At 41.9% G+C, this 26732-nt stretch overlaps 1 protein-coding gene across 1 annotated transcript in view; it reads left to right on the top strand.

Annotated features, from left to right (window-relative positions):
• The window catches only part of LOC118415799 (voltage-dependent L-type calcium channel subunit alpha-1D-like), a gene marked incomplete in the record, with an annotated part of 160687 nt that extends 140625 nt beyond the window's left edge, over positions 1 to 20062 (top strand). Inside the window, 10 exon segments of the mRNA XM_035820626.1 lie at positions 2293 to 2395; positions 3885 to 3986; positions 5606 to 5733; positions 7845 to 7967; positions 8403 to 8620; positions 11119 to 11151; positions 11879 to 12457; positions 12968 to 13601; positions 14797 to 15135; positions 16707 to 20062. Coding sequence (XP_035676519.1) covers positions 2293 to 2395; positions 3885 to 3986; positions 5606 to 5733; positions 7845 to 7967; positions 8403 to 8620; positions 11119 to 11151; positions 11879 to 12457; positions 12968 to 13601; positions 14797 to 15135; positions 16707 to 17093 — 2646 coding nt within the window.
• Positions 20063 to 26732: the final 6670 nt, after the last annotated feature.

The following is a 26732-nucleotide window of genomic DNA, read 5'->3' as shown; positions in this document are numbered from 1 at the left end:
CAGCCAACGTTGAAAATTGCAAACCAATTCCCAACACCCCCCACCCCCAAAAAACCAGCCCCGTTCGAAGACTGCAATGGAGTCTAGTATTCTCCAAGCAGATATAATTAGTCGCAAAAACAGTATCCACGGGCTATACACAGTGTCCAACTGGCCCCTGAGATCCGTATGCAGTTGGTTATAAAAAGGCCATTAACATCCAGCCGTTACTTTATCAAACTCTTTATTCCGAGTATATATATATAAGGTGTTAATTGCCCTCCTTCCTGTTTGACACAAACCCCCTAAAGGGTCATGTGCTGGTCACTGAATTTGTCCAATTAAACTAGATATGAATTGCTTGTAAAACATAACCACAACAAATATTCGTACTGTTGTAAGTTGTTGTTAATGAAGAGGAGGGGCAGCAACACCATTGTTGAAAAGAAGTGCTCCTCCCTATTTGAGTGCATGCAGATCTTGGGGTCCAGTTGAACACTGTTTAGGCCCTGGATACTGGATATCTGCTTGGAGATCAACAATGTGAATTCAGTTTTACTTGTGTACAAACGTTGAAACTAGTATATCTAGTGCTAACACATGTGTGCTGTATTTGGTTATTTCCTCGCATATTTCAAATAGTCAGTTTTTGTCTCTCAGTTTTAAAACATTTGAGTATAAACAGTTGTTAGCATATTTGATGACAACCAATAGCTTTGTATTTTTTAGTTTTATTTTGCTGGCAGAACACTTGAATCGCATTGTTGCTAACAACCTGTTGCATCTAAAGCATTGTGTATCGTATTGTGTATAAGATGGTATCCAATGAGTAACGTCCCCATGTTCTGTGCTGTTGGTCTCTCTATCTAACCCCCCTCCCCCCCCCCCTCAAAAAAACCTAGCCCCTTACTTGTGAGAACAGCCCGACCCTGTGTGCACTTCTGGGCACTAGTACCCAGGGGGGGTCTGAACTTGTAGTGCATGTGGCATTATGGGTCCCTTATAGTGGGAACATATAAGCTATAATTTCTACCGTGGCATGATTTATACTTCATTTTTAACAACAGTTGAAACAACAACTGCTGGTAAAGATCGTAAAATGTTGGTGTTGCATGACAAAGTCTAAGGTATCCGAAAAAGGTTGCATGTCTTAGCTTTTTTTTTTCTCACACTACACGTATATTTTTCCATAAAGAAATTCTTTGATTACTGAACCTTTTTTACTTGCAAGTTTATTACATTATTGGGTAACATGAATGGTTCTGGGACAGTATGCCAGCTCATGTGGTTACAGGGAATGCTGACATTGGATGATGGGCATCTCAGGAGACATTGCATCATATGTTTGGTGTCAACTTTGACTCTTTGCTCTTGCCTGATAATTTCTATCACATGAAATACTTAACAGGGTTGTAATGAATGTAGTTTGCTTTAGAATCTATTCTGTACACTACGCCACGATTTCTAGAAAATGTACATCCTAATACACAATGAGCTCTTAGTACCCAAAGCCTTAATGATAGTATTGTGAAGAGGTTTATTGCGTCTTCCTTGCAACAAGAATACTTGTCCCTCAGGTGTAAGGAAGGTTGAGAATAAGTAAACTGTTGTAAACAATGATGATGATAAACTCCGGTAGCCTCCTCCGCAGACTTCGGTAGTGGCAACGTTTATTTTGGGGGGTCTCAATGGTGGTTGGTCTCAACGGGGGGACTTTCAGCAGACTTTTGGGCTGCGGACTTGACCCCCCCCCCCCCCCCAAAGATAATGTACACGAAGTAGTAGTAGTAGTATCCAGTATATACTGCTGCTGGGATCCCTGACACGGGTAGGCAGCAGTAGGCTAGTCTTCACACCACGCTTCCATGCTGCTCTGTCCAGTGGGCTCACCCTAGTTAGACAGCACATTTGTATTTTAAACACAGTCCATCCAGGATTACAATGTACATGTAACAGTGTTTGTACCCATGGTGTAAGGAGGGTTAACGTTGGGACCAGGCCAGAACACAATGTACATGTAACAGTGTTTGTACCCCTGGTGTAAGGAGGGTTGAACTTGAGACCAGCTCAGAACACAATGTACATGTAACAGTGTTTGTACCCCTGGTGTAAGGAGGGTTAATGTTGGGACCAGGCCAGAACACAATGTACATGTAACAGTGTTTGTACCCCTGGTGTAAGGAGGGTTAACGTTGGGACCAGTCCAGAACACAATGTACATGTAACAGTGTTTGTACCCCTGGTGTAAGGAGGGTTAACGTTGGGACCAGTCCAGAACACAATGTACATGTAACAGAATTTGTACCCCTGCAGCGCCTGGTCTCCATGAACATGCCTCTGAACAGCGACGGAACCGTCATGTTCAATGCAACTTTGTTTGCCCTGGTAAGAACGGGACTGAAGATCAAGACAGAAGGTGAGGGATGGGGTTCAGGTGGTGTGAAGAAACTGGTTTCTGCGTGTTAGAGAAAAATTATTTTGGAACATTTGTGGACTGAACCCATTTTCTGGTTGCTTGGTATAACGTGGAATGACTCATCAAAACCTAGGCTATTTATCTTACCATTTATGATCATCTTAAGGATGTGTCCATAAGCTGGCTGTCGAGATGTTACAGTGCTGTGTATGTCGTGAATTTTAGTTCTTGGATTTTTTTGTCCCATTTGTTGTAATATCTTTTGCATACAATCATGTTGGGTCCTGCTTTCCATGGTGCTGAAGGGCTATCCAGTCATGCAGCACAGACAACTTTCCATTCTTGCGACACATTGATATTTATGTCATACATGTGCCTTACCAATATCCATTAAATTATGTTTTTTTAACTGGTCCGTATTATACGGGCTTCAAAGTTGTAATGCAAAGACTTTCATTGAATAATTTGAACATATTTCACAGATGTTACAATTTTTGGTTGAGGTATATTTTTTTTCAGAAAGGTATGACATGTATAAGATACATAACAGTGTATTCCACATCACCCTTGGTCCCAGCCCTCCCATGGGTTGGATCCTACCTGTAGCTAAGCCTCAGGTGATATGGAATACATTGTTCTGTATTTAAAAATTTGGAATAGCTAGACAGATATAATGATTGAAATAAGGAAATATGTATTTCATTTGGTAGTTTTCATCATTCGTAGCTTAGGAAAATGGCAGCTCAGAGAGAGTATTCGACCAGTTTCGACTTTATTCGTCTTTCTCAAGAAAGAAATTTGGTAGTTTTCAGTGTTACTTGACTGGATGGCTATTCAGCACTGTGAAAGATAGGACCCAACACTTCAGTTTTAATATGTGGATATCTTATGTAAGAGGGCCCAAGACTTGATCAGAAACCGAGAGCTTTTTCCAGCTATCATACTGAAGGCATGCAGGCCACAGTACTCGAACATTACACAATTCAAAATGCAAGAGCTTGTACCCAAAACATAATGGTTTATGATTATATGGTTTATGGCATCAGGCTTGCATCCAAACATATTATAGCTGCTGAGTTTATTTTGTCCTCTTTTGGCAACGTTGCATCAGAGGTAAACACAGTATGCAACAAAAAGTTGACCCTTACAAAATTGTCGTTTTTGTCCCTCACTGGAAATTTCACTGTAATTCTATCTGTCAAAGTGGCCACCCTGCGACCTGTTAATCAGCCTGGCTTACACTTATTAGATACAGGTCCAGTACTGGTACACCAAGGTTCTGGTATTTTGGACCTGTAGCTAATTGATTGTACCGGTACAGTGTACCAGCACACAGCTGGAATGTGAACACAACCTTGTATACTAATATGTTGTATGTTTCCGTGCTAACTGGAAAAGGGTTCGGTTTTTGTGTAAGCTGAGGGTATCCCAGCTACAGCATTTTATGATAAAGGCCATGATACTCACCCCATTACACACGTCCCACCAGGCAACATTGACCAGGCAAACGAGGAGCTCAGGGCCATCATTAAGAAGATCTGGAAGAGGACAAACCCCAAAGTCCTGGACCAGGTCTGCCCGCCCGCCGGAGGTACGTTGTTGTGTTTTTGTTGTTGTTGTTTTCATCCATTTAGAACACAACAAACAAAAAAGTAGATATGAAAGAGAGGTGATGACGTCAAGTTGTGCAAGTTATACAAATGTATCCTCACTGCCACCAAAATAATGTTACAAAACAAGGAAACATTTGGATAATAACAATGGTGTTTGTGTTTACAACTTTATGATGATAACTTCATATAGTCTATGGTTTTATGTTAACTGTAACCGTATATTATGTAATTTGGCCTTGAGCTGTATGGCTAAACAATTACTTTTTCAGCTTACAATCATGATAAACAATTTTTGCTGTCAAATGCAATTTGGTTTTTGTAAACAGAAACAGTCATTAGAATTGAGAGCTAAGAAGTTACATTATGTAGATATTAGTGTATCCAGTGATTGTAGATAGTCATTTTCGTTCCACTAATAAACACTAGAAAATTGTTGCAGGCATGCTTGTATGCATATCATGGTGAATTTTAAAAAGCATTAACATAACTAGATGTATTCAATTATATTTTGTATATGCTTATGTCTGTAGATTTTCTTTGCACATGGTCATTCATTGCATTTTCATTGGTAGCTTATATGGTGAGAATGCATTTGATAGTTTTTGTATTCCTTTATTCCTGCACGATGCATTTTGAGTAGTTATTTTCATACCTACAGTGTGTAATATTAATTTCAATCATTACGACTGTTTTGTTTTGGAGTGTGTTTTGATTCTGGTGACTTCCTTCATATTTTTCCAGTAAGAGGATGATTGCTGTGGCCTGGATGACATGATATTGTGCCTGCTGTATAGTGCATGTAACTACTGGTTTTGTTGTAGCTTTACTTTCTTTATTGCTTCCCAAGGAACGTATTACTAACCTTTTCAGCATGTGTATGATTCTAAACTTTATACCAGATCTTATTTTTATAACAATATATTGATGATCATATCTTTTATATTATAGCTTTCGTTTAATAGTTCTTTAATTCTCAAAGCTGACCAATTTACTCTTGCTCTGTTCCTAGCAAGCATTTCTGTTTTAGATTCATTATTAAAAAAAGGTTGACCTAAGACTGAGGACGAAACATCATGCTTTCTCGTAGCTGGTAGTGCAATGCAACCTTGCTACATGTACGTCTTGCATATTTCTTCAAGTATGCTGTGTCACCACTACTTGTTTCGATCATTGTCTTGATCTCTTTTACCAATAACCCCAATTTTCTGTAATTGCTTCTATAATGCAAATTCTTCATTGTTCATTACAATGTGAAAAATCCTATCATATCGTCCATCCTTTCAGTTTTGTTTGACAAATATAGTTGCAGCGTGATCCTATTATAGGTCTACATAGGATGGTTAACAGGCTAACCAAGTTGTGCTTCTTTAAATTTGAAAGAAGAAACAAGCCAGTAAATGATGCTGTAAAGATTCATACATTATTTCCATAAGCAGAGTAAAGCCCTTACCAACAAGCTTTCGATCGGTCTTCTTGATCATTCTGAAGCCAAAATTACGTTGTCACTTGAATAAGACAACTTTACAAAGTTATAACATGTCACTGACAAACCTTTTTTTGAGTAAATGACACTGCTTTTCTCTCTCCCCTACCGAAGATGATGAGATCACGGTCGGTAAGTTTTATGCCACGTTCCTGATCCAAGACTACTTCCGCAAGTTCAAGCGCCGACAGGAGGAAGACGAAGGCGAAGAACAGTACAATAAAGACGCCATCAGGTTGCAGGTATGACGGGTGGCAGCTAGCGGTTCTAGCGCAGCACTAACCTCGTTATTCCATGTTTCAGATGAAGACTTACAGCATTGTGCGGAGTGTATTGGGCCTCTCTTTGGCTAATGATATACATCTCGTTAGACACAACTGATGTTGTCGTGTTTTTTGTTTGTTTTGGTGGTGGTGTTACTTGTCGTTGCACTCAAAGCTGTACATTTTTCTTCATCCAAAGACTTAATCTAATTCACAACTAATTTGAAACTAAGCTACAGGCCCAACAGATAGATGTTTACAAAATATTCAAACAAATTTATTTGACGTAGTCAGTTTCTTTGTGTGCTGGGCCTAAAGTTTAGCTCTGTATCTTGTCACTTATTGTTAAAGATGAGTTTTGGTGCTATAAGAACAATTCTGATTAATAAATATAAAATTTCACTTTTACATTGTTTAGTGGAAAAACAATGCAGTTTGGTAAGATGTGAACTTTAGCCAAAGTGAGGTCCACTTCTCGTACAATGCTGTGACGTTCGCTGCCCTAACTGACGACTAACAGGCTGGTGTGGCGCAGTAACCATAGTGCATGCGCGCTCAATTCATCTCCCGTCTTCTTAATTTGCATGACCATTTCTGTTTTGCATGAAGAGGATGAAATAACCGTTGGCAAATTCTACGCCACGTACCTCATCCAAGACTACTTCCGCCGGTTCAGAAAGAGAAAGGAGGAGGAGAGGAAAAGGGGATTGCACCGGGAAAAATCAGTACGCAAAGTGAAAAAGATGAACTTTACTGAAGCCGTGCAGTTGAAGGTATGAGAGAAAAGGAAACAGATTCCCAGGAGACCCGCCTGGAATTCTGTGAACGGTCTCAGTCTGTCCAAACTTTTGTGGGCATCAACTCAGTTGCTTCTTGGATGTTGAGTTGCTGTCTGTGTTCTCGCACTGTCATACGCACTGTCTCTACTAAGAGTCCCATCTCACACTCTTTTCTGTCAGTACGTACAGTTTTTTTACCGAACTTGACTTTGTGGTATATTCAAGTTGAGTTATTTTTTAACTTCAAGACTTTTTTTGCCATCTCTAGTCACATAATTCATTCCAAATTCATCTTTGTCGCAATCTGTAGATTTGATTTTTTATACTATACACATACTATATTCAAACTTTTGCCTTCGCTAATGATACTAGTACATGCCCACAAAAGAGTTCATGTGACTGATGTTTAGGCCAAACACAAAATGTAAATGGCTACCTGACCTTACAAACAAACATGTAGTTAGGCAGGTCAGAGGTTACCAGGAGGGGGATGGTGTCTGCTTATTCCAAATTGAATACAGTAAGCTCTCAACACAGTGGACTTAAAACAAACCACTGCCCCTAGAACCTCAAAAAATGGCTATGGGCCTACCTTTGCCCATGTACATGCAGATACAAGACTTCGTACAATATGATATACAGATCTAGACACTGATGGTTCAATCCAAAACCATTCTTCACAAAACAAGCTACCAAATTCTCTGTTACCTCCTCAAGAGTTGTCCCATCCAGCTAACAGTGTATTGTTTGTCTTTTTTTCTTGCTGTTTGTACGATTGAGGTAACTATTTGTCATGTTTGTGCCTCCTCTCCTCTCTCTGGCTGTCAGCAGTGTTGGATGTTGTTACGTGGCTTTTCTCGCTCTCCAATTTACCTCAGACTTAGAGCTTGCTTGTCTTTTTTAAAAATCAAATATTCTAATTGATAGTCTGTACTTGTTAATAAGAGTTTGCTGATGACTTTGAATAAGGCTGTTCTAAGACACTAGAACATGCATGTATAATTGATACATTAATGTTGTAATGATGATCATGAAGTATATAACATGTGATTGTGATTTCTAAGCTGTAATGTAAGGTTAAAAGATTATCTTTGAAAAAGTATCATAATGAAACATTGCACTTACCTCATATGTGTTTTTTAAGCTCTTGAATACATGACACTAAAATATAATTATTGAAAATTGGTTGAAATTTTCTTCTGTTTTCAATAACTCTGAATGACATTTTGCGCTGTTCCGCAGTTTTATTTTCCCAATTAACTTTGATTCTTCTGACCAATCAAACTCTCTCTCCCTCTTGCGAACGCCCAGGCTGGCCTTCGTACTCTTCACGACATTGGCCCAGAGATTCGCCGAGCAATCTCGGGTAACTTAGAGGAGCAGTTAGCTGCAGAGGGTATCGATATTGGTGATTCCGAAGAGCCATCTCATAGGGTAGGTGTCTTGTACAATTATTAGCAAAACAATCTCCTATTGACTAGATTTCTGCTTCTTGTAGCCAATGTAGGTGGTGCTTTTGTGGTGAGAACACAAAAGCAAAAAGCAAAAGGGCTACCTACATCGGTTACACATAGTAGCGAGAAGCATATCTCCAGTTAAAAGCTCTGAGGAAGGTGTCTGAGAAACATCAAAACATATTAGGCAAAGAGTAAATATTGGTTGTGTACAAGAATTCTCCTATGTCCATATCCATCAACCTGCTGAAATTATTTTCCTAAGTACCAGTCCGTATTGCCTACGGAAGAGGAAGGTGACAGACACTCATCAGTACGTTGGCTGTCAATTGTATATCGATCTTGCAAATTGGTTGTGAATTAAAAGAAAGCTCTAAGTCTTTGTTTTAGCTCAAACAACTTGTTTGTCCCACAGAGAAATCATTCATTATTCGGGAATCACACGGAGTCCCCTGTCAGGAGTAACAACTCCCTCAGGAAGACCTCTCCGGTGAATTCCTACATGCCCAACTCCCTGGACACAAACACTAACGCCAACGCTAACGTCAACGCCAACGCTAATTCCATCAAGCCCGCGGACGCTGCCAAAAATCCAACAGACAAAGGCAAGAAGGACACAGCTGAATCCAACAAGTAGGCACTTCATCTTATTGTTCTTGATACAGTTTTTGGCTATCACCTATTGTCTTCAAAGTTTGTACCATTTGTATTATATGTCAGAGAACATCTCTTGTGATTTTTGGAGCAAAGCTGTTGTGATGGTAATGTTGTATATATTATATCATTATTCATTTTCCCTTCACTATATTCTACTGTCATTATTAAGAAGCTAGGTATCTTTGCCAACAATGTTTGAACCTTTTTTTTCTGAATGTATATGGCCTTTGTTTCTCTATGTACATTCTGATGTGCGACACATCATGAAAAGAATTTGACAATGCTTAACAAACAAGTTTTGTCTGAACTGTTTGCATCTGTTTTTTTTGTGTGTGTGTATTTTACACAAAAACACCAGACATATTTTCCTTTTAAACTTTTTGGATTTGTCTTTATCTCAAGTCATTTGATGAGAATGATTGGATTGTTATATGTTACAAATGCCACGTAAAATTGACTTCATTGATTTAAAACAAGACATTCAAATTACTCGTTTGGGTATCTTGAGACAGTGCTTATGATAACTTGATCGAAGTTCCTTCTAGCAGAAGAAAACATCCATTTTGACAATTATTTTGAACATAAAGCCATGCAGTCATGGGATAGACAGACCAGACATTTGTACTGTATTATTGTAGCATTGTCACTGACACAAAAAGGTCCATATCATATGCATTCAAAGCAATGCCAGTTCAACTTCTGCGCACTTGTAAAATATTTAGGAATTCTGATTTTGTGACCTTTTATTGGCCCAGCTTTTGGGTTTGGTCACTTTACACTTTGAGTAATTCTTACAGTCGTTGCCAAACTCAGTATCAGATGATGTTACGATTTTGTTACTTTGTAAAGTATTTGGTTGCTTTACAAGTAATTTCATCTTTTAATGATGCTTCACTTGGTGAAACAGTTTGCTCTGGAAATTGAAGTGGCACAGCTTTACCATGAACCATGTATCAAACTTTGTATTTATTATTCTTCTGCATACTGTTGCTGTTTATCCTTTATTTGCTTTGTTTTCCTTTGACGAGTCAGTTCTCTGCCTCTCGTTGTTCCTGTATCTTGATACTGCTGTCAATCCAACCTACAATCTGTAGAACCTTCTTCAAGAACATATCCCATGAGTCTGGCAAACATTTAATTATACAACGTTAGCAAGACTGTGATAGGCTTTCCTGTTGAATATGTACGTCGGGATTCGCGACATTTTCCCCAGTGTCCGAGAGTCTTATAAAAGCACACTTGGTGCCGTTACAAGCAATGGAATGGCTCCTACAAGTAATGGTGAATGCTGCTGATTTAGAAATACCAGAGAAATGCTGCAATTATGCCATTCTGGAGGACAGGACGTTGCCAATTTCCGTCGAAGATGACAGGAGTGTATGAATTAGACCCTGGTCTGATTGTAGATTCATCATTTACTAGATCCTCTATGGTACTACACAACGACAACTCATACCATGCTGAATTATCTACTATATCATTTGCATGATATCTAACCTTTGACATTTCTGCAAGTGAATCGCACTAAAAAACAGATGTTTCATCCAGTTTGCTACGAATCAATACTACATGTTGTAAAGGCCTTTAACCCAAGTCTAAATCTTGTATGGGGATGTAATGCATTTTAAAGAAAAGTGTCTACTTCACTATTGGATTGACCTCACACCGGTATGGTCTGCCACTGTGCTGTAGATGTGTTTTTGATTTAATGTCTTGCATAAGATGAAAGGTTTTATTAGGACTAAACTCAAAGTTAGATGACTTTTAAAAGATGATTTGATACCAGTTCAGTGTAAGATTTTCTTTTGAAAAGAACTAGATCCAACCCACAAATTGATGATTCGGATGTCTGACTAGAATAGACCATTTACAATATTGCAAGTGAAAAAGGTTGGTTTGATTTTCATTTTACATTATGAAGACGCACAAAGAATCTTCCCGGTTTCTTTCTACAGACTCTATGTTGTTCAGAGCCAGACCTACAACATCAGGGTTGCCTGTGCTGTAAGGTAGTTTGAGTAATTCACATGGAAAGAAAAGCATCCAAAATGTGATGCACATGCTAAATTAATGCTTTCACGGCTGCATCTTTTACAGAAGCCAACAGCACCAAAAGATTTTAAACAACTTTTATTATGTTGCCCTGTTATGATCTGAAGCAAGATTATAAGGCTACTAAACATTTTTTTTAGGGGGGGCTCTTCTATGTTTTACTGATATCACAATCACCGTCTTTAATTTTTCTATCTAAACAAACCTGCAAAGAATGGCCAGCTGCAACTACACTGCTGCATATCGTAGAGCATGATTTCTGTCCATCCATCTCTATCTAGTGTGCATTCCACTTGCTCATCTTAGGTCCATTCCACCACCACCTCATCTCTACACTTGTTCCTCCATTGGTGTGTACTCACTGTGACATGTCGTGTTTGTTAATCGTGTGGTTTGCCGGTCTGTTTTGCACGCTTCCACAGAGAGCAGGCTGCTAGCGATTCGGGCTTGGTTGGGTATGTCTGTCTGTTAGGTGTTGTCTGTCTACTCGTACCATCATTTCTTCATCCAGCTATACTTTTAAAGCCTTGGTTTGATCCAATTGTGTACAAGTCTGTAATAACTAACACAGACTCCCATTCTGATGGGCCATGCCAATGTAGATACTTGTTTCCAGTGAGATTTTATTCTTGAATATTATTGGGTGTGAAAGCAAATTGAATGCACAGGAAGATAGACTTCTGTTTTTGCAATTGAAGTGCTTCTACACTTGCAATAATACATCATGAATTACATAGACCTTTAGGGATACAGAACTGAACTGTACTTTTTAGCCCCATAATAAGAGACGTCTAAAAATCTGCAGTTATTCCTACTGTTTTCTTCAAATTAACAAACTTTGCAGTTTGAGAAGCAAGTGACTAGGTTGGCGTGGCCTCAGTGATAAACTATGCGTGCATGGCTTTGTGTAAAAGATGGTGACATACTGAGTAAGTCGAACCATCTGTGATACAATAGGAGAACTTAATGCATCCAAAGGACAATCAGTGTAATGCCACCGGCCGACTCCTTTTCAGACCCTTCTCTGCACGATAACTAACCCGGACACGTTACACACCCTGTGTCTCCAACTGATGCATGCCTGCATGCCCTGTGCTGAACGTGTCCCTGTCTAACAAATATCTGTGGTAACGTTGAATGTTAGCACTTATGAATGCACCTCTTCTTATCGTTCTGTTGTAGCACCGTCACCTCCAAACTCAAGGGATTTTTGGAGCCTGCTACAGGGTCCGGATTAGTCTCGTCCGTAACGTCCGGCTTTAGTAGCTTCACAGGCTCCTTTACCAGCTCCTTTTTTTCGGGTCCAAAACAACCGGAGCCGCCAAACAAAACCGACCCAAAGACTGGTGCTGCTCCCAAGCAACCGCAACAGGCCCAGAACAAGCAGCAAGCTTCACAACAACAACAACAACAACAGCAGCAACCACAACAACAAACTGAAAATACACCCAAGGCCAATGGGCAGCCTCCCAAGCAAACGGCAAACCCCCAGCCATCAAACGTGCAGCAACAAAATGTCCATAATGCACCTACGGCTAATAATTCGCCATCCAAAAATATGGCTGCCTCTACTTCATTAAACGCTAGCACTGCTACTACTACCACTACTACCACAACGACCGGGGTGGGTAATAATCCTGGCAAGAACCACGAGGAAAATATCGATAATGTCAAGCTCGTTGGGAATCATTCCCTGCCCAATGCAAACCAGGAGCTTAACAATAACATCCAGCCTATAGACAACAGAATTGACATGAGACGGTAAAAGCACTTTCCATTGCTTTCTGTTTCTTCTCGAGGCTTGAATGCAGAATCAGGCAAGCAGCTTTGCTAACTCGCGAATTCGTTTTCAAACGTTGCAAGATATACAACCTAACACCTAACACTAAGAGATGTCTGATAACTGTTGCACCTTTGGTGAACTACAGTTTCATGCACTCAGATCAGTATGTTGATGCCTGCCTGCTTTGGTGTCCAAGTCTCCAGAAGTGTGTCAATTTACTGCATTTTCATCATGTAAAATTTTTAACCCAAGGCCTGCTAACTGAATCAACATGCTTGTTCAAGTCCTAATGTCTGTGTCTGTTGTTATTGTAATGTGATCTCCTTAACTTACACACACATTCTTGTCTTGTGACAAAGCTTCTTGCTAAAAGACTTTCATACTCCTCCTCCTGTTTTTTACTACCGCCGCCCTTTACTTTAGTTCCTCCGTACATGAATCGATGGCCTTCCAATAGTTCTGCTCATGATTTGTCTTGTATATATCAGCAGCATCCACCAGCACCAGGACCCAGACCTGATCCATTCTCCCGAGTTTGTGCGGTCTCCCGAAGACATGCGACCGCTTGGGAACATGAGATCGTCTGGGGGCGGCATGCGATCACCGCCAGGGAACATACAGTCTCCTGGCACCATACGTTCTCCTATGGGCATGCGATCCCCGTCGGGAGAGATTCGCTCCCCTGTAGAATACGAAGAATACGATGACGACGAAGATCCGGAGGTCGAAGTCGTGCATCCCGATGATGTTGATGAACCTTTCTTTACCGCCGCGACAATGGACGCTCCTTACTGGCGACAGCCGTCAAGTGAAACTGAGGACGAGAGGAAGCCCCTGCGTCCAAAAGAGCATCCAAAGAGGCACAGGCGCGAGCGTGATTTGTACAGGGACTCCTCTCGTGACTCCGATTACTATTCGCGGGATTATGATCATTATGGTTATGGTTATGGTTATACTGACAGGGAGAGAGGCCCAGATCCATGGATGCAGAGAAGAGAAGCGGGACAGCCCCACTACCCCAGTCCCAGCAGGCGCTCCCCCAGCAGGAGAAAATACAGGGGGGAGGACCAGCTACCCATGCCCAAAAGGGGTGCGGGCACAACCAGATACACTCAGCAACAGGTGGGAGTGTAGACTTCAGTCACGTTCTCAAATATGTGGCCCATTTACGATCTATGTTGTATAATCTTTTCCTCCTTGCACACAATGATCAGGGTTCGAAACACCACCTGCATATGCACTTATTATAGAATGGAGTTGTGCAGGTTTTAAGTATGTATATACCTGCACCGGTCCAAAGAGGAATCTTATTTTACATCTGATTACAAGATTTGAGATAGTGCTTGCTTGCTTTGAGATAGTAAGAGGCCACCTACCAGTGTGATTGATTTTTAATGGACTTGGCAAATACAATGTTTGATGTCACCATGTATGCATGTAAAAGTGTTTTGAGCCCTGTGCAATGATGCTATGAGTGTGTATAAGAAACTGAAGGTTTTACTTTACAGGGCACTTCTAACAGTCACTTTGTACATGTGTACCACTGTCTACCTAAAGCATGATTGCATTATCAGAACACAATAACCTCACGCATAAATTATGATAAAGCACTGACCATGTACCACTCAAACATTTTTCAAACATCACACAAGTCCTAATATTTCATATTGCTATTTATTTTTGTTTGCTACGATTTTGCTTAATTTATGCTCTATTCAGTAGGTTTTGTTGCAACCTTATAGCATTTTTTCGTCAAGGTGTCATTTATTTTTGTTAACTAACCTAGCCATTTACGTAACTGTCAGCTGCCAAGCCTACCTTTGTTTACACAACTAACACTAACTTCCTTCTTATTTATTTGTTTACTCCTCCGTCGTGGAACAGCCGGTAAGTAATGATGATACAAAACAATCGGAAATTTTACTTTTGGGCAGGTGTAACATTTTTGATTTTTGTCTTTTTGATCTGCCGCAAACCATTGCAATTTCCGAGAAACGTCTTTTTTTATGACAAAAGGAAGATTTGATAAGGATTGCAAATGGCACGTCCTTAATTTACACCTGCCTTTTTTCAAACTGTATTGACTCTGACATACTGAACACACTAAGCATGCACATCTACAGGCTGACTGATAGGATAATTCTCCGATCAGTTTTAAATGAAAACATCATCCTGAAGGATGTTGGGCATCAAAAGATGTCCTGCAAAGCTGTTACACTGGTATGTTAACATTGTGCTAAATTGATGTTATTTTACAGCAACGTCTATATATACGATTCCTTCAAAAGTTTGAATATGTTGAACCCTCTATTCCCAGGCAATCGCGATTGCTGGACAGCCGCCATCAGGAGGTTACGACATCACAGAGAACAACTGGCGCACCCCTCCCTCCTCCCCCGGACGGGTGAGGTCGTCCTACCCCACCCCCGCGGGGAGGCCCCAGTCTGTCATCAGCACGTCCTCTACACCAGCCCGGGGGAACGGCGACGTGCGCCCCAGCCGGTCGGGGTGGGACTACAACAACATACCCAAGAGGGATCCCGCGACCGCCTTCTACGAGGGGCTGAAAACGGGCTCCCTGGGGCCCAACAGCGAGAGGCAGCACTCCAGGAGGAATAGTAGATACGACAGTCATGCAATGAATCTGGTAGAGCAGGTAATCCTTCTGGTGAAGCGTCCACTGTGTGGTGTGTGGTACACGTTCTGTGGGTGGTGTCGTTTAGACTGCACTGTGTCCAATAAGCATTTGGCTTGATGATATGTGATACAGTAGAAGCCGTTTAATTACACAGCCTATTTGCCAGCGTATTTCATGCAGTTATCTGGATGCTGCAATCATGCGAAGTTGTCCAGCTGGACTGCCCCGGCTTATGATTTTGGGATTCCGTGCAGTTTAAATAACAGAAGTTTGCTTTAATCCGATGTGCAATTAACCGGCTTCTACTGTACTATGGTATCTGCTGGTGTTAATTCTGTGCTTTGGTTGTTGTTGCTTTGCTGTGTAATTGAATAAAACGTACCAGTCTTAGAACTGCAAGCCCACCCTCTCCAAAGGGCCACTTTTCCCAAAGAATGTGATCACTTAGCAATTGTGTAGTGACCATCATTGCACTTCGGTGTTCTTTGATTTCATCATTGGCATCTGAAGCAAGATATAAAAGTATGACTTGAAAGATACTGACGTTGCGCAAGTTGAAAGACGGCAAAATTTTATATTCATCTGTGAGATTTGTTGAGTGTTCAGTTGAATCTTTGGTCTCTCAGTATAATCACAGCGTGGTCGCAACCTAGTGTAGTATAGAAAGGGGGTGTATTTTCAGACAGCATTATTCTATGTACACTGTATCAGGTTTTCATACATCCTTACTATCTTTTTAGCCACAATGAAATTCAACTCTAGTTCATGTGGTAGGAATGAGGAAGAGGTTGATGAGGCTTGTAGTTATAGATTTATGTTGTTTAGGCTGAGCAATATTGACATTGTTGATATTGGCCAAGCAAGCAAGCAATTGTCAAGAAGTTTTAATTTCATGTATATGTAAAAGGAAACGCTATAAGTTTGGACTGACATTCCAATTCCAAAAAACATTAAAATTCTTGTTGGCAAGACAAAAACATGGTCTGATACCGATGGTGTTACATCATGGTACTGGATACAGAATGCCACTTAATGAAACGTACAAAATTCTAGTAATAATATACAGTTTGTCCAAATTCTGTCTAAAGTTTCCTGAATTCTGGCTGACGTGGCGCCCATAGTTCTGAAGAATTCTCCAGAACTTAAGCAGAAGTTCACCAAATTCTGCACAATTCTGGTGACATTGTGTTGTTACCCAGATGCTGGTAACTTTTTGTTACATCATTTTTGTATACATAAAGTTCATTTGGTCAATCTACTCAGAGAACAATCATGTTCTCCGGAAATAGACTTTCAGTCCAGAATGATCTATAATAGTCTGTGTCTTCTGTTGTATGTACCGCTAGTTCACCTTTATCCATGGTTCTGTTGTTTTTAAAAACAGAGTATTTAGGGTTATCTAGTCGATGGACAGTGCAATGTTTTGACAATTTAACATGTTGAAAACCACCGTCCGTGGACCTGATATCTGCAAATACACAGATTTTGAAACAACGGATTTAGGTGACCCAACGGATAAAGGTGAACCAGCGTTACGTGAGAAGAAATCCATCATGCCAATGATATGTGTATACGTCATGTGTTCTCAGGTACTTGTACAGGAGGGGCTTGGACGGTACGCTGACGACCACCTTGTAAATGTAGCCAAACACGAACTAGCCGAGGCGTGCGACATGACCCCCGCCGAGCTGGACTACGCCGCGCAGGAGATGATGCGGGAGCAAGGCTACGACATGACCGAGAGCAGCTATCAATTCGACTATCCCTACCTGGAACACATGGGCGGGAGCTACGACCTGCCGGACTACCCTCCCGTAAACCACGGCAACAACCCCCGCCGCCTGCCCGACGATCACTACGTGCGGCACCCGCCAGAGGGCGACAGAGACCACCCGATGCACAGGCGACCCGCAGGTGACTATGCAGAAGATGTGGAGGATTTGGATGACGAAATGGTCTACGTCACTACATTATAGCAAGATGGTGTGCATGGGGAAAAAACACCACCTTTTATACCTACAGATTCTTATATCTTTGTTCGGATTTGAAGAACGATTTACCACGTTCGTAAACCCTCGAAGACGTTTTAAGAAAAAATGAAGGGCAGAATTGCTGCCATCTTGTAATGTTCCCTGCCCCCATATCTATTTCAAGGATGCCATCATGCTTCTGCAGGTCCCATATCCTCATCGTCACACCAAGCGTCAATGGTCACCCTCTAAAAACAATTGCTACCTCGATGAAAGGATGGCTGACGGTCGAGGTCGCAGGCATAGCTTTGCAGAAGTGAGTCCGAGGTTGAAGACCAGTGAGAAAGAAGAATGCCATTGTTTTGGCCGAGTGCGTCAAACAGACTGGCGAGGCCCAGCAGTATCAAACTTACAGGTGGAGAAGGCACATCTTAAGGCAATATTGGCTGCTTATCTTGCCTCTGTTACTACAAAGATAGCATTTAATAACTTGCATTATGCAGTCAACTAAGGACTTTGAATATCCATGACAGAAAAAAAATATGTAGGTATAATCAATTTAACTTTCTGTGACCTTTACTGCAATACCATATAGCTATAGCAGACGTAGTAGCCGACAGATCTCCCTGAAAACCTTGAAATGAGGACTAGTTGTCAGAAGGAGATCCTGAAAGTTTATTGTACACAAATGTATACTTCAACAGAGTAACATGCACCACCTCCAAACATGTCATCTAAAAGAAACTGACAATGACAAAGCATAGGGAAACTGTAAATGCCACTTGTTCCTGAGTTTATTTTTATATACTTGCATTTGAGGATTGTGGTGCTCCCTTCTTGGGCTATTTAAAGTCTAGCTCAAAGGATCCTATTGAATTTCTTCGGAATTCACAGTTGCATGTATTTGATACTGACAAGGTATTATGGTTGGATTTATTTATTTATTTACCTTTTACTGATGAGGAGAGTGAAGAATCTACGGCATCATTATCAAGAGGTTAAAGAGCATGACACTGTATGTAAAGGGCGCCGTGGCCAAGCGGTGCTCGTGTCGAATGTGAAGTTAACTTGGAAGCTATTAGAAGTAAAATTGTAAAATAGTGACGGGAACGTAACTGTACATGTCTGTTAATTTTACTACATCCATCCAGTTTGGACTATCGTGGGCAGTGTGTTGGGTGCAACATCACTTAACTGTTTCTCTTATAACTGTAAAAGAAATCAGCATCGTTCAACTTCTTCTTTACCCAAGGTTTCTGTCTTAGGAGTTCGTAAACTCGAAAATCCTTTAAGTATTCCTCCTTGATCCCAGTGAGTTTGGACCAGTTCATACGTTTGTAAACAACAACGACGAATTCCTCAGTGTTTTGACTGAAGTTGAAACGAATTGTGTGCATTTTGCGTTTTTTTTTTGGCAACGCCTCAGAGGCGAGCCGAATGGTATATCATTCTCTTTTTCGTGGCATCCCTGTCCTTGGACAACTACCGAGTTGATGGGTCGAGCCAGACGCTTGTGCTGGCCGGCCCAAGCACAGAGTTGCAGGCAAGGATGCCAGTCAAGTCTCGCAACGAGCAAAGCAAAACAAACCTCACCATCGGTTATGTCTTTAAAAAAAGAACAAGCTTAACTGCGTTAAAGTCAGCTCGATAAGTGAGTGAGTGACAGTGTGTAAAGAACAAACGCTTTCCTTTTTATTGGTTTTGGCAGTACTGCGTTACTGAAGCAGTAGTTTTTCTTTATAAAACACGCTTTGCTCAGTTTTCTGCTTTCGATCTAAACCTGTGCCCAGGGCCCAAGTTTTATGTTTCCGGCAATGCTCATGATATAAAAGACATGGGTTGTTTGGAAAACGGAATTCCTTTGTTCTGATTCAGACCGGAAACAGAACGGTGCTGTTGTGCCAGGACCTGCCTAGAGTTGGAAAGAAAATTCTAAGGGTATATAAGCGATGGATACGGGGTGATAAATTCCTGGAAACGGGAACCTGCTAAAGATAGAGATTTAAAAAAAAAACTGATGCTGTGTGATAGAAATGATGTGAAAAATTACTGCGTGTGGAGTGTGTATAGAGTATTTCAATATAGCTATGATGACCTACGGCATTGCATTTACACCTGTGTCTATGATTGTAACATTACAATGGCCTTAACAGAACAGAAGATTCAGGGTCAACCTGTACGATAAAGACTGACAAAAGAAAAGGCTGAGACAGGCGAGATTGGAAAGACTGGTGCATGAACTGTACAAAAGTAAACAATGCATGTTCCCTCTGTAAAGTGATGATATTTTCCGTACAGGAAAAAAAAAAGACTTGTTGTCGAAACCTTTGCAATAATGCACAGTACTTGATATAGAGGTCCATTGAAAATCATGCCAAAGGTATGCATGACATTGTACGAAAATTAATAACTCCATTGCAGTTTTTTGAAGAAAAAAAAGCTTTTCATTTAGGCATCGTATTTACTGCGCTTCTCTTACTTGCGAGGCAACTAGTGCGAATCATACGAATAATATTTCTCTGATATTGCAAAAGCTAGATGATATGTTATGATTGCTCCCCAAATTTTTATATGAAAAGTATTTTCCAAAACTTGCCAATTTTGCAATGTTCCCGTTCTGCTGCTTTATAATAAGGTTTGGCATTTGTGAAAAGATGCATACGATATAAACAGCTGCACGGTCCGAATCTAACTGTAGCCAGAGAAATTTCCTAACTGCACATATTTAAGGAATTTTTAACACAATGCGGTTTGTACTCCACACTTGTAAATTAAAGAAAAGTTAACAAACCTTTTGTATTACTTTGGCATTTGCTTTGTTGCCATGTAAGAATTGATAGTTAGACTGTAGATAGAGTTAGCAAGAGACTATAGAATAAATAGGGCATACTGCAATTTGACTTTCAGTACATATATGTAATATATTCATTTGCAAGGAATGTTATGGAAGTGCAATAAACAATTTGATTCTTAAACCCGTTCGTCGCATTCTGTTGATGATTCTGAGTACATTGTTTCCTTGAAGCACAAATTTGTCCCTGTGGATTGCCGGATACCGCAGGAGTACCTCTTGGTGTGTCACGGGTAGGTCATGGCGTGTATTTGTCGCCGGTCCCCGGGTTGATTTTAACTTCGAGTTAAAATTTGGGGCCCGGCCGTGCGCAAAAAATAGCACGGTGGGTGGGTGGCATCCTAAGGTGCCACTTAGTGGTCACGTCCGAAAGTACAAAAAAAGCCCTGAATTGCCCGGAAGGGCCACTTTTTACCAATTGTGATCTAAGCATTAACCCTATTCAGATCGGGGGGGGGGGTGGACTTTTGAGGCCCGCGCCGACTTTGATGTCCTATAACGCCAGAACGGCTTACGCTAGAGCCACCAAGTTTCGTGAGTTTTCCTGAAATATTGTTGGCAACAATTTTACGAAGTTTGACAAATTTTCCATTTTTTCGTGTTGCCATGGCAACCGTTTGTTGACAGGCAGTTTTGCCAAAAATCACTTTTTGGTTCTAACAATGTATTTTTCACATTTATTTGCTATATTTCTATTTTGTTACATAAATGAAATCTTATATTATTTAGCATATCTTTCCTAATTATATATGCATAAATAATGCTAATTTGATGATGTCATCAGCCCCAAATCCAAGATGGCGGACCGTATGGCCAGATCAAGAATAACAAGCTAATTATCCCTTAAAATTTGTAACAACCTGGTATTTCTTCATCAAAAACCATCTAAATGAATGAATTTAGTCTATTTCCATTGCCCTTTGGGATTATTTGTTGCAAAAAAAGTATTTTTAAAAATTCAAGGTGGTGGATATAATATGGCGGAGCCCAACTCGTATCTTAGATGGGCATGACGTCATTTTATGACGTCATTTTGACGTCATTGATGATGCTATTGGCAACACAAGTCGTAATAAACATTATTATTTTATTATCTGCACTTGTTGTTACAATTTTGTATCATAACTTGAAGTTTTCTGAGAATACCTTTTTTCATGGGTCCGGCCAATATAATCAAATTGATGACGTCATAATTACGTCATCTTACGTCAACGTAACGTCAAACGTCAAATGCTTGTTAGATATCATGTCGAAATCATATCCTAAAAATTTGGTGGCTCTACGGCACGTCGTTTTAGAGTTATAGGACTTAGAAGTGGAGGGCCTCAAAAGCCCCCCCCCCCCGGTCCAGGGATGACCAAAAAAGCCTGGTCTGAATAGGGTTTTAACTCACGAAGACATTTGCAGGTCGCCAATTTCTCGCTAGAGGGTGCCAATTGGTTACCTGAAATGGTGATCTTATTCTAAATTTCAAAAAAAAAATTAGCAAAATGTCGCGGATCATTGTTTATGATATTAGTATTTAATTCAGTAGCAACACTGCGATCTCCAATAAAGTTACATTGCCAAAGGTCGCCAAATGGAAATGCGAATTGTTACACAGGACTGGTTACACAGACAACTGGACTGAATATTTAACACCTAACCTTTCCACTTTGTCACCATTATGCATCCATTATACACTTGTTCACTCACCGTTAAAATGTGCTAATCTGACTTCTAATCTTGACAACACCCACTTTTCTGTCATTCAAAGATTACACATTTTTGTACTGTCCCACTGCCTGCTTCCAATTCAAGAAAAACTGTTTGTCCTATCTAATGAAGGATAAATATATCCACAGATTTGTAACTATTGTGTATAATATCAAAACTTGACATTGTATATAGAAGTGTCCTCGTGTAGTACAGTTTTACTTCGTTAACCTGTATTGTATCAGTTTTGGCCAAAGCCTCAAAAAGTTTGAAAAAAGATGATGCCTACCTACCAACCCTTATGTTTTTCAGGGCTGAAACTGGAAACACAGCATTTTTTCTAGGCCTAAGTTGTTCGTAGTGCAAATGACAGTCACCCCCCCCCCCCTCCCCTTCATTTTGCCGCCAGGGGTGTTCTGAAATCAATGTAAAATAGGCCATAAGCGTAAAACTACATCTGGTGACTCTAGCCCTTTTGTCTGTTTAGTTGTCGGCATGACACAACCCCTCTGAATTGAGAATATCAAATCATTATGCTCCACAGCCCAGGGGCGTACATCCGCAAAGGTTTTTGACAACTTGTCACAACAAAAAAGTGATTTCTGAATATGTAACTTTCCGGTCAATATCCGTCTGAATTCATTTTTATCAATGCTTATATGCCTGCAGGGGTGTAGGGGGCTCTGTGTAGAGGGATAGTCACTTGGTGGATGGCTGCTGCGCCCGAACGACCATCAGTAGGGTGGACATTCACCTCGACCCTCACTCATCCCCTAAACTCTCACGTGCTGGCTCCAAGCGCCACACCCCGGTACACCGCTTCAGCAAGCGGGCCAAACCACGTCGAGGGGACACGGACAAGGACAGTCCTTAAAACCTACAGCTCCGAGGTCGCCACAGCCGTCTTAGTCTTCTGAGCCACTGTGGAAGGATACGGCGCCTAAGGAGTGAAGTTGGTCCCAACAGTAGCTGGGGGCGCGAACCAACTCTCACTATAAACCCACTCAGCGCAGGCGGGAAGGGAAGGAAAAGTCCTGCAGCGATGGAGAAGAGGCGAACCGACAGGTGTAGATGCACTGGGAGTCGCAGCCCCGACTCCGCATGTAGGCGGCTCAGAAGTGATGGTCGTCTGTCTGCTGACTGAGACAACAGCAACACCCGGCAGCACCCTGAGCGACCAGGCAGCCCTTTTTAGGGACAGCGCTGCCTGCTCTGAATAGAGAGGGACCTAGAAAAGGTGGTCCAAACATCGCTTGTCTCACTTCAGCCGGGTTGGTTCGCCGTGGCCAACGGCATCTCCATACAGCGGTAGACCAAAGAGAATGAAGAGTAGTAGTACTATACTTAAAGTAGCATGCTGGAATGTTCGCACAATGCAAGACTCAAAAGACAGTAAACACCCACAGAGACGCACAGCACTTGTTGCCAGAGAGCTAGCAAGACTGGATGTTGACATTGCAGCAGTTAGTGAAGTTCGTTTTGCAGAACAGGGATGTCTGACAGAACATGGTGCAGGGTACACGCTCTACTGGTCTGGGAAAGGGAAAGATGAGAGACGACTATCTGGTGTGGAAGTCAAAGCAGCAGTCGCCAAGTTGAGGTGCCACAAAGCTCCTGGAGTTGACGGCATACCGGCTGAAGTGTACAAGTTGGGGGGCGACACCCTACTCACAGTACTCACGGATCTATTTAGGGACTGCTGGGAGAAAGGAGTGGTACCGCAAGATCTCCGTGATGCAGTCATCGTATCCCTCTACAAACACAAAGGCGAGAAGTCTGACTGCTCGAACTACCGAGGTGTAACACTACTGTCCATCGCTGGGAAGATCTTAGCAAGGGTCATTCTGGACCGGCTTATCCCAACAGTTGCTGAGGAGAACCTCCCCGAAAGCCAGTGTGGGTTCAGGGCTAACAGGAGCACAACAGACATGACTTTTGTTCTCAGACAGATTCAGGAGAAGTGCAGGGAACAGAACGTAGGACTGTATGCGGCATTCATTGATCTTACAAAGGCCTTCGATACCGTTAGCCGTGATGGGCTCTGGAGGATTTTAGTAAGACTTGGCTGCCCACCAAAACTTATGGAAATCCTGCAACAACTCCACGAAGGCCAAATGGGACAAGTCAAACACAAAGGTGACCTGTCAGACCCATTCCCCATTGAAAATGGGGTCAAGCAAGGTTGTGTCTTGGCACCCACATTATTTGCCATTTACTTCAGCATGATGCTCAGGGAAGCCAAGGAGGACCTCACAGATGGAATCTACATACGATTCCGAACTGATGGCAGCGTTTTTAACCTGCGAAGACTCCTGGCTCGCACCAAAACCATTGAAGCATTGATACTCGAGCTGCTGTTCGCAGACGACTGTGCCCTTCTTGCTCATACAGAGGAAGCCCTCCAGAGAGCTGTCAACCATTTTGCAGATGCAGCTAGGGCCTTCGGACTCACCATAAGCCTAAAGAAAACAGAAGTGCTGCACCAAAAGTCACCTCATGAGAGCTACCAGGCACCACACATAAGTATTGATGGCACCCAACTCAATACAGTAGAGAACTTTACATACCTTGGGAGTGTGATTTCCAACGATGCTTCAGTGGACAAAGACGTGGACAACAGACTCTCCAAGGCCAGTATTGCCTTTGGACGGTTACGAAAACGTGTCTGGAAGAACCACAACCTGCGGCTGTCCACCAAAATCCTGGTCTACAAAGCAGTCGTTATCACCACCCTTCTGTATGGATCGGAGGCTTGGGTTCTATACCGGAGACAAGTAAAACTTCTGGAAAGATTCCATCAGCGAAGTCTTCGCTCCATCATGGCTATCAACTGGCAGGACTTTATAACAAATAACGAGGTTTTGAAGCGAGCCAACATCTGCAGCATAGAGGCCATGCTCATGTCCAGACAGCTACGCTGGGCAGGTCACCTGGCTCGAATGGAGGACACTAGAATGCCAAAGGCTGTTTTCTACAGTGAACTCTGCATAGGCAAGCGTACCAGAGGCGCTCCCAAGAAACGGTATAAAGACCAGTTAAAACAACAACTCAGAGTAGCTGGCATCCCTGAAGCTGAATGGGAAAATAGAGCAGCTAACAGAGCTAACTGGAGAACGTTGACAAGGCGGGGCACAGAGGCCCTTGAGACTAAGCGTCATGACCATGCTGAAGAGAGAAGGAGGAGGAGAAAGGAGGCAGCTGACCAGACCGTCTCCTCTGCCCAGTTCACCTGCCAGCAGTGCAGCAGAGTGTGCAGGTCAAGGATAGGACTGCTCAGCCACATGAGGGCCTGCAGACCATCCAGAACTTCCCACGAATCCTCGACGACGGGGAAAGAGCCATGATGATGCCTGCAATAAACCGGACAAAGTCATAAAACGTTCCTCCTATTTTGTTTTCACTCCCCAGGCGCCTCCACCCTTCGGTGTCGTCAATCAGCGTTGCCATGACGACCAACTAGAAATGCGAATTGTTACACAGGACTGGTTACACAGACTTAACAAATGGACTGACTACTTAACACCTCACTAAGGCCTAAGGGAAAATGTTATGTTTCCTTTTTTCTCGACCTACCCCAAAAACTGCTGCCTTTCTTGGTGGGCATTGGAGTCACATAGATTACAGTTAGAATCTGTAATAAGCCTGCTTCGTATTCAAGTGAAGAAATAATACTTGTCCTATTTAAAAAGGATATATATATCCACGGATTTGTAACCATTGAGTACAAAATTAAAGTTTGTCAGTGCCCTCATGCAGTTAAGTTTTACTTTGTTAACCTGTATTGTATCAGAGTTTTGGCCAAAGCCTAACAAAACATCGAAAAAAGAGATAATCCCTACCTATACTAACCCTATTTTTTCAGGACTGAAACAGGAAACATACCTTTTTTAACTAGGCCCAAGTTGTCGAAGTTCTTGAAGCAAATGCCAGACGTTAACATTGTTCCCCTTCATTTTGCCGCCACGAGTATTCAGGATCATTCTAAAATTAAGTGGGCCTTATAACTTCAAACAGACAACACTTGTATAGTCGTGCGACTTTTATTGTAAAGATTGTATTGTTTGTGTTGATGCAGGTGTGGAGCATAATGATCTGAAATTCTTGACTAGGAGGGGGCGTGTCACGCAGACAACTGTACAGAGTCTGACAAAAGGTTTAGGCCCAATCTACACACAGTTTTTACCGGTATCTGTGGAGATGTCGGGAGAGATCTAGAACGAGTCATTATAGTCGTGCGAAGGGTTTTATTGGAATCATCGTGCGACCACCTCGGACCCGATCGCGCAGGGGGCCCGCGACTATTCCTCACATGTCTAAAGAGAAATCGGCGACGGGACTGGATCATATACAGTACTAATAAGCCTGCAGCGTGTTTTTTTTATTCGAAAGGGCATTTTTCTCCGTAAATATACATGCAGTCAGTAATGGAAACGTATTTTTGTCATCAGAAACTGCCTGTTCCAGCGCAATGCCCTGCCACCACGGCACCAGTGGCTACATCCTTCACGATAATCTGTAATACCACCATCGGCCACGAACGCCGGGTTTGATTCCAGATTTCCCCGTCTCTGTGTCATTCTTTGTTGGGGACAATGTTTGTTTGCAAGCAAAATAATAGTAATCTGCTGCATGACGAAAATAAAGAATTCTCCCGCCATTTTTTATTTGCAAGCAAGAGGTCACTGTGGGTCACGCACGCACCGCAGTGGAATCCTGCGCCGCGGGTGTCCCGCAATATTCTGAACGCATGTCTAAAGACAACCGTCGCCCACAACGATAGACAATAAAAGTCGCACGACTTCAAACAGACAACACTTATATAGTCGTGCCACTTTTATTGTCTATCGTTGTGGGCGACGATTTCTCTTTAGACATGTGAGGAATAGTCGCGGGCCCCCCACTGAAGGGTCGCGCGACTGGGTCCGAGGTGGTGGCATAGTTGTCTGCGTGACACGCCCCCTCCTAGTGAAGAATTTCAGATCATTATGTCATATGTCATATATGTTATATCATACAGTGCTCAGCCAAGGGGCGTGCCCGGGGGTGGTGGTGGGGGGTGTCAACACCTGCATCAGCACAAACAAATACTCATTCTTCTC

This window comes from Branchiostoma floridae, chromosome 5, assembly GCF_000003815.2.
Source record: "Branchiostoma floridae strain S238N-H82 chromosome 5, Bfl_VNyyK, whole genome shotgun sequence".
NCBI classification, from domain to species: Eukaryota; Metazoa; Chordata; class Leptocardii; order Amphioxiformes; family Branchiostomatidae; genus Branchiostoma; species Branchiostoma floridae.
This window is presented reverse-complemented; position numbering and strand designations above follow the sequence as displayed.